We start from the raw sequence: 13,603 nt of genomic DNA on the forward strand, positions 1-13,603 counted from the left end.
TCTAGCCAGACTTGCAAGGTAGAATTCGGATCATGATAGTGGGGTGTGTGACAGGGGTGGCGGGGGAGGAGGCATTTATAATTTCCTCTTCTTAACATAGAATTTGGCCAGGAATTTTCAGACTTGGTGTATTAGTTGTTTCTAAGGTCGACTAATCTGTTCTTCATTTTAAATCTTGAAAGACAGGGTGGGCCATTTTATAGTTTTGGTCCTATTTATTTGTTATTTATTTTCAAGAAATAAAAACCAAGGGAAGATTTGGCCTTCCCGTTGGCCTTTGAAGGAATAAAGGTGTTCTGTTCCGAGCTATTGCCCTCCTGGTCTGTCTTAGGCTGTACTGAGTGGAGAGCAAATGTTTGGAGAATGATGAGGGCAGTGAATGTACCTCAGTCTTGCTGTGGGATACCTGTTTTGTTGACTGGTGGGGATAAGGAGACTATTCTCAATTTCTGTTCTCTGGTGTCCTAATTAGGTGAAGGTCAGTGTTCAGATGGGGGAGTTGGAGATCAATTTAGCCCGGTAATCTGAGTACTATAGCAAAGAATTTAGCCCATTACATCTCTATATACTGTCAGGTCCCTCATCTTGAGTGCTTTATGACTGCCTCATTTTATGTTCTTTGCAGAAAAGTCAATGAAGAGATTTCTGCGTACATACTGGTCGTTTCATACCTCTGTCATCAGTGCCCATGTTAGATGTGGACAAACTTGTTGTTTCCCCACCTTGTAGAGATTGCCCCTCACAACGAACCAGCCGTGCTCAGTGCAAGAATTAAAGGGTGAAATGAATCTGTCTGCACTAGAGGAGACTCTGGAGCACATTTAGGTCAATCCCCTCTGGAGTAGTTCTGACAGGAATTCTTCCCATGTCTCTTCTCATAGGGAACTCATTCTCTCCTAAGACAATAACCCCTTTGCTGTGGCTTTGCATGGAAGGAAGTCCTACCCCACACCGAGTTGAGATTGTCTGTAGGAAGCAGAGTCATATGGTCAGTTGAGTGACACACCCAGTGTCCCAAACCAGACTTTGAGGCGCAAGCACCAGATCCCAGCTCTCAGAAAGAAGAGTCACTGAGCTGACCTGTGGCTCAAGAAAACGGGAAATTGCTGAGCTTGGTTGTGCGACCAGGAGAGCCAACTGATAGGGTGAGGAAAAGAGGCTAAACTAGGAGCAGAAAAGAGCTCAGTTTGAGTTCTCGTTGATCCTGCTGACAGTGTGATCTTGAGTGAGGTTACTCCCCACCTCTGAGCCTGCTTTCTTACATATGAAATACGAAGAGTAATTCTTGCATGAGTTGTAAAGCGTACATGAGATGGCAGATAAAGAGGTCTTGAGTTCTCAGGTATCACACATTAGTGTCGGTGAAGATCATGGTAGTAGTAAGTGGACTCACAACTTCTTGGCCGCACAGGTTCGGGAGGCGTTGAGGAAAGCGGAGAAGGAGTTGGAGTCACACAGCTCATGGTATGCTCCAGAAGCCCTTCAGAAGTGGCTGCAGCTGACGCACGAGGTGGAGGTGCAGTACTATAACATCAAGAAGCAAAATGCCGAGAAGCAGCTGCTGGTGGCCAAGGAGGGGGTGAGACCAGCCCTCCTGATACCTTCTTTCTGTTTTCTTCCTCTCTCTTACCTACCCTTTACTCTACCTCTCCTGTGCTTCACGCTGGACACCTCACACGTTTGGATGTTATCAGGAAAGAGACACCTCTCATGCAGCTCCTGATGATGTCCTCAAGCTTCTGGAGGAGGGAATGGCAGTGGGGAGACTCCCAGCTGCCTTATAAGAAAGACAAGGCCAATAACAAGATGGCCCTGCCAGCTATAGACTACCAGTCCTTGACTGCCGCAGGGACAGAGAACCTCCTGGGACTTGTGTACTGTCAGGAGACCCCCTTGCTGCTTCTTGTTCCCTGTGTTGCACCACCTACCTTTTCCCCTTACCCCCTTCTCTTCCTTTTCCTCGTGCAGCCTAAGCTGTGCTAGGAGGAGGTAAACCCAGCCACAGGAAGGTCTTGCTCATTTTTTTCTACATCTAATTCCTGCTCTCTTTAAGTTGGGGGCCTCATCTTTGCAGGCTGAGAAGATAAAGAAGAAGAGAAACACGCTCTTTGGTACCTTCCATGTGGCCCATAGCTCTTCCCTGGATGATGTGGATCACAAAATCCTGACGGCTAAGTAAGTGCCCCAGTTTCCCAGCCCTGGCACTGCCTGTGCCATCCTCAGCTTTGGGGGTGGAGAGGGTTTCCCATCTCAGTTCTACTCCTTCATTATTTGAAGGACATCTCTGTTCTGCTCCAACCTGGCCCAGCGCCCAGCGTGCTCTTACGGTTTTTATTTTGTTGTTTTGCTGATTGACAAGTATTTTCCCAGCTTGGTCCTCTGAGAAGAGGCCTTCTGTCTCTTGGGTTCACACTCAGCCATGTCTGCAATTCTCTCCTTCATCTTCAGGCAAGCACTAAGTGAGGTGACGGCAGCACTGCGGGAGCGCCTGCACCGCTGGCAACAGATCGAGATCCTCTGTGGGTTCCAGATTGTCAATAACCCTGGCATTCACTCACTGGTGGCTGCTCTCAACATCGACCCCAGCTGGATGGGCAGCGCCCGGCCCAACCCTGCCCACTTCATCATGACTGACGACGTGGATGATATGGACGAGGAGATCGTGTCGCCCTTGTCCATGCAGTGTAGGTGACCTCTTGAGTGGGGTGAGGGAAGGAGCCTTTGGTGCACAGGTTCATCAGCCCTTGGCCTCTGCTGCGGTTCAGTGATACATGGGCAGACACCAAGGATGACAGTCTGTCTCATGACCTTGGTTAATAAAACACAAGTACATCAGGATATTTTTTCATAACTGTCTCCTTGGTGATTTTTCCTTGCCGAATGCCGTCTACTCTCTGGGCCTATTTTTTTTTTTCAATCATTTTATTAGGGGCTCATACAACTCTTACCACAATCCATACACACATCAACTGTGTAAAGCGCATTTGTACATTCATTGCCTTAATCATTTTCAAAACATTTTCTCTCCACTTAAGCCCCCCGCATTAGGTCCTCATTTTTCCCCTCCCTCTCCGCTCCTACCTCCCTCATGAGCCCTTGATAATTTATGAATTGTTATTTTGTCATGTCTTGTCTCTGGGCCTATTTTATGTGTCTGTTTTGTTGTTTTTCTTTTATCCTCCTTTTCTGCTATCTGCCTTTATAAAAACAATCCCCTTTTATGGTTCATAATGTAAATATGGCAATCATTTTGACTTTTTATGACACTAATTTATTTTTCTTTTATGGTCCAATTCTTAATTGCTAAAGTAAGATGAGTAGACTGGTATCTCTCTCTGTCTGCCTCTTCATGTGAAGCCTCACAAAGCCCCTAGGCCATTAAGGGGACCAAATTCACTGCCATTGAATCAATGCCAATTCATAGCGACCTTGTAAGACAGGGTAGAACTGCCCCTGTGAGTTTCCAAGGCCGTAACTCTACAGGAGTAGAAAGCCCCATCTTTTCTCCCTGTAAGTCGATAGATAAGCCTAAAATCCTTCAAGCTGGAGAGACATTCTCGCCCAGGAAGGATCTCCTGCATAAACATGCCTGGCTTTCCACCTGAATTCTTGGGCCTTCCCTCGCCTCTCCCCTGTGGGGGATGAGGGCTGAGTTAAAGTAGTGCCAAAGGGGAACATGCTCGGAATTACCTAGTGAATGAAGGGACTTTTCCTTTACTGACTCATGGTTGAAGTTTTCTTTAGACCCAAGGCTATTTTTTTAGACCCGAAGCTATTACAGGTAAATAGAATAGGCTTTTATAGGAAAGCTGTTGTCCCAGGCTCATATCCCACCAGCGCACGGGGATGGCAGGAAGCTGGGCCTAGATTAGGGGCTTCCTGCTCCAGAGGGGATTTGTTTCTAAGTTTCCTCAATGATTCTTTGCTCCTGGCCAAGCCTGTTGCCTCCCTGGCCAGACGCTTAGCCAAAAGGCCTAACAAGGTTAAGATCAGTGACAGGCATTGTATGATCCTGATTTCCTGGTCTAAAGGCTTCTATCTCCAGGTTGGGAGGGACTAAACTACCCATACCCCTTGCCCTCCCCTCCCCCCGCCCCCCTTGCTCCTTTAAGAGAACAGGCTGAAGCCTTCTTAAATCAGATTCTCTTCTCCTTTTGGCCTGGCTGTTGGACCCTAGATGCTGCCTGGCTGATGGGGCGTAGGTTCAGTGACCGTTCTCTCTGCTCTGCATCCGCCGGCTCGGATGATCAGTCCCTCTGGAAATACCCGGGTTTGAGAAGCCCCTTTGGGGGCTTTTGTTTTTCCAACTTTTGGGACTAAACCAACACTTCTACCCCACGGGCCCCTTCTCCTGCCTGCCTCACACCCCTGCCTGCTCCCTCTGTCTCAGCACTGTCCCTACTAACAGTAGGGAAGGGTTCGGGGGGTGAGAAGAATCAGCCTGCTCAGCTGAGGGCTGCAGAGAGAACACCATGGCGATGGGAGGCTTGGGCTTCGCCCTGTAGTTCAGCAAGGCCCATGTCCCCTGTCAGCTGGGTTGGGATGAGAAGAAGAAGGAGAGATCACCTTCCCCTCCCTTTTTTCATGCTTCCTCTTACCCCTTCAGCCTCCTTTTGATGCCTTGAATGTTGCCAGCCATAAAAGCCTTGCCTCCCCAACTCTCGATCACCATAGAATTGTACTCTCTCCCTGGTGGCCCTTTCAAGGCTTCTGACACCCCAGTAACCTGGCCCATTCTCCCACATGTAGGGAGAAGGCAGAGTGACCCATCTGTCAGGATAGAGGAGAAAGAACAAAAGCCTGAATTATCTTTTAAGCTTGAGCTTAAAAGCTGGGACTGAGCCTAATGGGTCCCCTTGGGAAGGAGTTTTAGAACAGTGTTGTTACCTGGTGCCCATGTCCCCTTTCCTTGGGCCTGGTGGCCCACATCGGCTAAGGTTCTGATTTGTATCATCTCTCCAAGAGGTGTATTTTTGTTGTTAACATGTCGACTGGGGGAAATCTGGAAGGTAAATAAGAATACACATGAGTAGGAACAAGGCATCCATTCTGCCATATTTGAGTACTTTCTCATTCTATGGAAACTTTTTTATGTGATTAAGATATGCATAACCTCTGCCACATATTAGGTGCCAGAAATGGGTCAGTTACTTTAAAGACATTACCCAGAATCCTCAAAACAAAACTGTAGGGTTCTGTGAACTTGTAAACAGACTCAGAATGTGAAAGTATGTTGCTCGAGGTCACACAACTAGAAGGTGGAAAGGCCAGTGTCAAGTGCTAGTCTCTCTCATATTCTGAAGCCCAGAGTGTTTTTATTACCTAAGATTTTGTATCCTGGTTTCGTTTTTCATTTAACACCTTAATAGGCATTTTTCGATGTTTTTAAAATCTGTCACATAATTTTTCATAGTCCTCTAGTCTGTCAGCAACTGGGCAGTATTCTTTCAGTGTTCCCCTGTATGTTTACTTTCATACAGGTCTCAATAGTGGTGTGATGAGCATGCTGGTAGGAGAGGGTTTCAAAAAGGTCGTGGGAAAATGGAATTAACGACACTGGAGTTTTTCCATGAGCGTTTTGAAGCCCCTTCCTATAGAGATCCTTGTTTAAGTTATGAAATATATCCTGAGGTTGGCTTTCTAAAAAGGCTGGTTCTTAGTGCTCTCCCGGACCTTGCCCCAAGCCTCCATCCACCCCCCACCTGCCTGTTTCCCCCCACCACTAACAGCCTTGCTACCTCCCTTTTTAGTAACATTGACCTTGGGTCTTTTTCCATTGGACTTGCCACTAAAACTGACCTGAGCACCTCATCTTGAATTTCCCCTTCCTTTCAGGATCCCCGGGGGAGGTTTCTGGGAGGAGGTGCCCTGTTCTTCAGATTGGGTACCAAAAGCCCAGAGTGGTCTCCAACAGACATCTCTCCAGGGGCGGTCCTGCTTGCCGGCCAGCCCAAGCCCTGCCTGCGCTCAAGCCCTGCCCAGGCTCATACTCTCTTCATTCTCCTTGCAGCCCCGAGCCTGCAAAGCAGTGTCCGACAGCGCCTGACGGAACCGCAGCATGGCCTAGGATCTCAGAGGTTGGTAGAGAGTGAGGCTGGCCACTTCTTGACGAGCCGGGTCTCTCTGCGGCGAATACGCAGCCTTTCATCGGGACAGTCTTTCAGTTCTGAAGGCCACGGGACCAGCCTTCCATCTGCCTGTGCTGCTTCCTCCTGCTGCTCTTCTTCCACCACCACCACCACCGTCCATGTCCACCCTGTCAATTACCACCACAGCACTTCCTATTTCCTCCAGACGGAGCCCTCCCCTGACCCATCCCTTTCTGACAGCACCACTGTGATGCCTGGGCATTCAGAGAGCTTGGGGTATCAGCTGTCTCTCTTATCTTCACTCCTTCCCTTCTTGCTGTCTTTGTTCTGTCTGCTGGCTGCTGCCTGGTTAGTTGGGGGTGTGTATGTAGTGGAGAATCGTCTTGTCCTTTTCCTGCTCTGAGACACCGTCTTAAGATCACTGTCTCCCCTTCTCATTCTCTGTCTGGCAACCCTCCTCCCTCACAGTCCTATAGCACTTTTGCCTAAAAGACATACTTTCAAAATAAAAGAAGCACTTTCCGATGAGTTATGTAAGTGGAGCCGTCGCTTCCTTTACTTCTTCAACAAATACTTACTGGTAGCGACTGCAATCCCAGCCATCACTGACCATAGTCTGGTCTTGGAGGAGCACGGAAATGTTTATGGAACAACTGCTAAGTGCTATAGAGGATGTGAAGGTGGAGTGAGTGACTAACAGTATATGCCTGAGATAGAATGCTTCACAAAACAGATATTTGTTATATGCCTGAGATAGAATGCTTCGCAAAACAGATAATTGTGCTAACAGTCTGTGTGCAGGGAAAGAAGAAAGAGTATTCTAGGCAGAGGAAACATGTGCAGAGGTATGAAGGTTCAGGAGAATGTGATTTCTGTGAGACTAGAACATTGGGATGCTTTGTTGAGAAGGGGCAGCAGATAGGTATCTGAATGATGCAGGGCCCTGGAGAGCTAAGAGCTTTGGTCTTTACCCTTTTAAGAAATGGAAAGCTGCAAAAAAGGGCTTCCTAAAGAAAGTCTGTTGGTCAGATTCACGCTTGAGGAATACTTTAGTGGCATACATTAAGAAAGGGTTGGAGGAGGAGACGATAGGAATGTAGAAGCCATTACACATTTACCTGCTATCAAAAACTGAGGTTTGTCAAGCCCTTGCAGAGACACTTCAGAAGGCCTAGCAATCTACTTTTGAAGAACTAGCCAAGCAACCCCTTTGGAGCACAGTTCTACTTTGACACAGAGAGGTCACCGAGAGTCGGACTGACTCCATGACTGGTTTCACTGGGGAGATGGGAGATTTGGGGATAAATTTGTGGGCTGGTTGGGGATAGCAAAGAGGGAGAAATCTAGGATGACCTCCATGTTTGAATGGATGTGTAATACATGTTAGGTGATTCAGGAAAGTTAGAAAGGAAACAAGTTTGTAGGGAAGACATGTTTGGTTTTGGACTAGCAAAGTTTAATAGGTAGGTAGACATGAAACTACTAATTTTCAGAGAAGAAAGTTATGATTCTGCAAGGTTAAAGAATTCCTTCCAGGTCCCAGAGCTAATTATGAGCAGAACACAAAACTAAAACTTGTGCCTCCAGGTTTGTCTTTCTGCAAACTCTGATAAAGTGGATTGCAAATGAATTGGTGAAAGCCTCTCTCCCAGTTTGGATGGAGACTTTCCCTGCTTATAGCGCAAGCTGCTAGGCAAGGAGCACAAGCAGTAGCCTTGACTTTGCTTGCGACAAACTTAGGGAGCCTCAGAAAGTCCCTCTCCTTTGGAAGGATCTTTCTTCACTTAAGTTATGACCACGGTCAGCCCTGGCCTCTGGGCTGCAGCCTGCTTCCTGTTGCTGCTTCCTTTTGGCCCTGTCTCACTCTGGATACCAATCTCTCTAGCTCTCACCCTCATGCTCTGGATAGTTATCCTCGAAGGCTGGTCCTTCCTCTTCCACAAAAGAACTGCCTTTACTACGGTCACCACTCCGCTGAGCTGCTCATCTTCACTCTCATCCTCATTTTCATCCAAAAGCCTGAGCAGGAAGACTGCCTTCCCCAATACTGATGGAGAGGACTAAATTGGGCTGGGGATGCTGTGAACCGTATGCCCCCAGAACTAAGCTGAGGGCAGAGGGGAGGAAGGGTGGAAAGGTACCTGCATCTACTTGGCCTGTTCATTGCATAATTTTCTTTTGCACCATGCACCAGAGGATCATCTCTAAAGGCAAACAGGCTCTCTGGTAAGGTTAGTAGCTTGGGAATGGGCACCGAAGGCAGCCTGGCCTTTGGGGAGGGATACCCTTGGCCTACATGGCCTCAAAGATTCAGAGAGGGAAGGTGAGTCTGCTCTTGCGGGCCTTTTTCCTTCTCTATCTACCCAGGCTTCCTCCCAGATTCTTGTCTTGCCCTGGAAATCTCAACTTTGGTTCGTTCATTTGCCTTCGCAGGCACAGGGTCTGGGTAGGAAGACTAAATGAGGCTGGGAGGGTCCCGAACTCTTGACCTCTCTTCCTCAGCTAAGAAGATCCCTTTTCATGCGGTTGTTCCCCTAGAACTTCCTTGGCACCTTGTTCAGTGTTTCCTGTGTGTGGAGAAGGCAGGAGATGGAGAGGATCATCTTGGGGGCTCAGAGAGACAGGGTGCATTTGGGTAGAATCGAGGAGCGTTAAATGAGTGAGGTCAAGTGTAAGACCGAATGCTGGTCAATGCTAGAATATGTGCCTGGAACAGGGTTTGCAGCTGGAATTGTTCTATTCTCCCATACCTCAAGCAAGGTCCTGGCCCATGGGGTGGCTGCTTATTTAGTTGGTCCTACTGAGACTTAGGTGCTAACCCATGCTTTTGCCCGTTTCAGTGGCCCGGTGCCCTTCTGATGTCCGGCCCTCAGCATCCTTCTCTCCAGGTCCTGTGATGTTCTCTCCTATTCATGACTCCTCTCCTTTGGCTTTCTGACTCACATGTTTAAGCATTTCCCTTAGCCCTATCTTCTGCTTCTGCCATGGACTCTCAGACCTCTGGAAAGCAGAAGGAGGGTTCAGGGACTGGCTTAAGGAGCCTCACATCTACCCTTTTGTCTGTAGAAGCAGGTGGGGGTGGGGTGGTATCTACAATTGGTTCATAGCCTTTTTAGGAAGAGACAGCCCATTAAAGGGTCTTGAGTTCCTGGCTGAGCCTGTGTGTGTGTGCATGTCTAATGTGCAGTGGCATGTCCCCATAACTCAGCCTTGCAAAGATGCCCATTGTGACTCACCCACACGCAGCTCTACCAAGCTTCTCTTCAACCCCTCAATACTTTCTACATTTCAAAGTGCTTTGCCAACATATTTGATCCTTGAAACTGTCTTGCAAAATAATTGAATGGATAAAAATCTTCATTTGGCCAAAATTGAGGACCAGCAGTTAGATGACTTGTCCCAGGTCACATAGCAAGCCCCGGGCAGAGCTGGAATTGAACCAGATGGAAATCTAGACCTCTATAGTCTGGAACTGTTTGGAACCCATGCCCTTAAAGGCCTGTCCTCTAACTTTCTATACCTCCCTATATTCTCTGTCAGCAGAGCTCTGAAAGAGATCCCGTCCTTCCTGCTGCAAACTACAACTCCTGTTTGAATTCTTGTAACTTTTTTCCCCCTTATGATCTCCTTTGCATCCTGTGAGAGGGTTGGAAATGGCAGCATCCTGGCCTTTGGGGGTTGGTGTGGGATTATTTGCAAGGCTATTCTAACCTCCTTCTCCTCAGCCAGGGTCAGGCCCACTGATTGCATGTGCCTTCTTCCTTGGGCCTATCCCAGAACTGGACCTAGCCTGGGGTGAAAGGAGTAGGTTTGGGGAGGAAGCCATTGAAATGGTGTCATAGATGTGGCTCAGAAAGAGGCGGTTCAGTCTGAGTTCAGGTTCGAGTCTGAAGAAAAGGAGTCAGCTGTGGAAAAGAGGTTATTTTAATGAGGAGGGAACCTGTGGGATTTAAGCTTAGAAATATCGTATAGGTGTCCAGCAGTAGTGGGCCGGTCACTGAGAAGCCCTTGGCCAGGCAATTGATGCCATAATAACATGTTTTTTTTGTTGTTGTCTGTCTCTTCTCTTCCCTTATTTTTCCTCTCCTTTTCCCCCTTGGTCTGCTTCCCCTTTTTATTTTCTTCTTCCCCAATTCTACTCTCCCGGTCTCTTATCCGACTCTCTCTATCTATCCTGGTCTCCTCTTACCTTATTTATATCTGTCCTACTCAATTTCCTTGTTTCTTTCCTTCCCACCTGCCCGTCCATTCTATTTTCTTTCTTCTGTCGCTCTTTCCATCTTCATTTTTCTACCCTGTCCTTGTCTCTTCACATGGCTCCCCCACTGCTCCATCCTGTATGTGTCCTGTTCTTTGTCCTCTGCCCCGTGTCTTGCAGGGATTTGACCCATTCCGATTCGGAGTCCTCCCTCCATATGAGTGACCGCCAGCGGATGGCCCCCAAACCTCCTCACATGGTCCGTGCTGCAGATGAGGCTGTCAGTGCCATGACTTCCAATGGCAGCCACCGGCTGATTGAGGGGGTCCACCCAGGGTCTCTGGTGGAGAAACTGCCTGACAGCCCTGCCCTGGCCAAGAAGGCACCGCTGGCGCTGAACCATGGGCTGGATGTGGCCCACAGCCTGATGGAGCTGAGCCCCTCCATTCCACCTAGTGGCTCTCCACCCTTGGATTCTTCCCGTTCCAACAGCCCCAGTTCCCCAGACCCAGACACACCATCTCCAGTCGGGGACAGCCGAGCCCTGCAGGCTAGTAGAAATACACGTATTCCCCACCTAGCTGGCAAGAAGGCGGTAGCTGAGGAGGATAACAGCTCCATTAGTGAGGAGACAGACTCTAGCCCAGGCCGGAAGAAGTTTCCCCTCAAAATCTTTAAGAAGCCTCTTAAAAAGTAGGCAGGATTGGGCTGGTAGTCCTTTCCTGGGTCTTCTGCCTCCCTGTTCTCCTCCCCCAAGGTACCTGGGCCCTAGAGTGGGGGCATGGGCCAGGCTGGCCCAGGGGCCTGGGCACTATACATACCCACCCCCCTCGTCCTTGGGTCCTTCAACATTATTTATTAACTGACCACCTTGGCCTGCCTGCCCTGCCTTCCTCCCAACTGTGGGCTGCTGCTGTCACTTCCTCTCCACTTCAGTGCATGTCTTAGTTGCTATGTCTTCTCTGCCCCTCAGCTCCCAGCTCCACTCTGGGTTCCAGCTTCTGCCTCTGCCGCCCCAGTTTTGAGGTTTGGTTTCTTGTTTCTCTCAGTCTTCTGATTTCCGGCCCCTCCCTTCACCCACTCCCCAACTTCCCTTAGCTGTGGGGAAGATCGGTGGCGTAACTTCTGACACAGTGTCTCGGCTTAGCCCCACTCCACCCAGGATGGTTCTGTTTGTCCCAGGCTGGGGCCTAGAGCTTAATTTGGGGGGGCTTGTTCTTTGGGAGTGTGGTAGTCCTGAGAACCCTTAACTGGGAACTCACTTAGGCCTCCAGAAGACCACAGGGAAGTGAAGCCAACTCCCAGGAAATAAACCACCAAAGATTTTTGAAGAGAGGCCAAGCGAGGGGATGGAGAGACCGCTCTTAGTTGAACGATGAGTGGATGCCAGACTGTGCTACCAGGCAGTCACCTTTTTCCTCCCACCCATCCCTTCTCCCTGTTTCCCACTCTGCAGGAGGGTTTGTCTCTAAGAGGTGCTGCCCCAATGCTCCCCAAGCACCCATACCTCTGGGGCTCAGGACAATTGGCTCTGTGGCCATGGGAGCCAGAGCCATGACATAGGGCTCGAATGGGGCCCTGCAGCTGTTGGGTAATGAAACTGTTGCATTTGAACCAAAAGACAAAAGTTTAACCATTAAAAAAGAAATCTCCTGAATTTCCCAAGTGCCTGCTCCACAAACTCCCCTTGTTAGACCCTATTTTCATGTTGCTGCAGAGCCTGGGCCAGAGGCTCAAAAAGGACACGACCAGTTAGGGAAGGGGTGGCTAAGGAAGATGGTGGAGGTGGAGGCGGCTGTATGACCACTCTCCCCCGCCCTCCCTTCCCAGCCTCTAGACAACTCCCTCCCTTTACCTGTTTTTTGCTATGGCTGTAAAGGTATTTTCCCTCTGCCACACTCCCAGTCATGCCTCTACCCTGGGGTCCTATTTTAGGACTGGGATGGGTATACCTGGGGCTGGTCTTAGGAGGCTGCAAGGTGACAGACTGCCTTGTACCCTCTGGACCCTCTCACATGGGTTTTTCTGTGTCATTTCATAAGACTCTTTGAAGTCCAATAAAGCATGTAGGAGATTTTAACCTGCGCTGTCTTTGACTCTTGTGTTTTCTGTGCTCACAGGAGCACCAGAGGCAGGGGATGAAGAGATGAATCCTCTTGAATGCACTTACTCAAAACTTTTCCGAGTAGGATTGCCAGATAAAATATAGGGTACCAACAATCAACAAACCCCACTGCTGTCGACTCAATTCGGACTCCTAGTAACCCCGTAAGTTAGAGTAGAACTGTCCCTTTGGGTTTCAGAAACTCTAAATCCTTACTGGAGAAGAGTCTCAATTTTCTCCCTTAGAACAGTTGGGGGTGGGGTGGGGTTTGAACCTTACTGTAAGCTGCCCAACCTTAAATATATAGGATTCTCAGTTAATTCGACTTAAAGATAAACAATTTTAGTCTAATTATGTACCATGCAATATTGGGGTAGTTGTGTGTGTGTCCCCGTGCCATCTGGAACCTAGCTATTTTTCACCTTCACCTATGGCCTCCACTGCCTTTTAACAGTTACAGAACAGGGAGCGTGGTGGAGGGCAGTGAGGAGTCAGTGCAAGATTCTTAGAGAGGAAAGACTACAGATGGCATTTCATAAAGATCAGTCTGTGTAGCACAAATCAGAAACTTAAGTCTTGCATATTAGAATGGAGCCCTGGTGACAGAGTGAGTTACACGTTGAGCTACTAACCTCGAGGTCAGCAGTTCCAAACTACCAGGTGCTCTTGGGGAGAAAAGTGAGAATTTATACACTCCTGGCAAGATTTACAGCCCCACACACCCACAAGGGCAAGACCGTTGGCTGATGGCTGTTGGTGTTGGCGGATTACAACTCTAAGCCAGGACCCTTCTACCGCCACAAGGCAAGTGCAGCCTAGTGGTTGCCACCCTTTACTACACCAGGACCAAACACCCGCTGTCATCCAGTGGGTTTCAAGTCCAAGGCGGAGCAGCTAGCCCTCTCGGTCTTCCTCAGAAAGGCTGGCGGGTTCGAACCAGTGACCTTGCTGTTAAGAGCCCAACACTTAAACTGACAGTGCCATCAAAGGCTCCTCCTTAAAAGAACATGGGTCTTGATCCTGCTTTCTGAAAATTCCCCCTGGCTCCCATTTCCGTCCGCACAGAACGGCTACGCGGGCCAAGTAACTGCAGCTCCCAAGTGGATCCTGAACCCATGTCGAACCGGTTATGCCTCCGGGTTGGCACAAGGGGAAAGTCATCGAGATGTATTTCGGATACCTTAAAAACACACGCACGGTCGACTTGGCGGG

General features: G+C 48.8%; 1 protein-coding gene across 9 annotated transcripts in view; it reads left to right on the plus strand.

Annotated features, from left to right (window-relative positions):
* STIM1 (stromal interaction molecule 1) overlaps positions 1 to 12,367 on the plus strand; it is a 213,685-nt gene extending 201,318 nt beyond the window's left edge. For 2 of the 9 annotated variants that reach the window (XM_045293069.1, XM_045293070.1), the window contains exons 8-13: positions 1,412 to 1,579; positions 2,075 to 2,175; positions 2,449 to 2,684; positions 4,178 to 4,270; positions 6,011 to 6,077; positions 10,468 to 12,367. In XM_045293069.1, the coding sequence (XP_045149004.1) occupies positions 1,412 to 1,579; positions 2,075 to 2,175; positions 2,449 to 2,684; positions 4,178 to 4,270; positions 6,011 to 6,077; positions 10,468 to 10,984 (1,182 nt within the window). In that variant the 3' untranslated portion in view covers positions 10,985 to 12,367. Of the gene's footprint in view, positions 1 to 1,411; positions 1,580 to 2,074; positions 2,176 to 2,448; positions 2,685 to 4,177; positions 4,271 to 6,010; positions 6,078 to 8,283; positions 8,321 to 8,929; positions 8,978 to 10,467 lie in introns of all 9 variants that reach the window. The other 7 variants (XM_045293071.1, XM_045293072.1, XM_045293074.1 and 4 more) reach the window with 7 other exon arrangements.
* The last annotated feature ends 1,236 nt before the right edge of the window (positions 12,368 to 13,603 follow it).

The sequence above is a fragment of the Echinops telfairi genome, unplaced genomic scaffold (assembly GCF_000313985.2).
Source record: "Echinops telfairi isolate 266 unplaced genomic scaffold, ASM31398v2 ScPeMD7_1713;HRSCAF=2227, whole genome shotgun sequence".
Taxonomy (NCBI): Eukaryota; Metazoa; Chordata; class Mammalia; order Afrosoricida; family Tenrecidae; genus Echinops; species Echinops telfairi.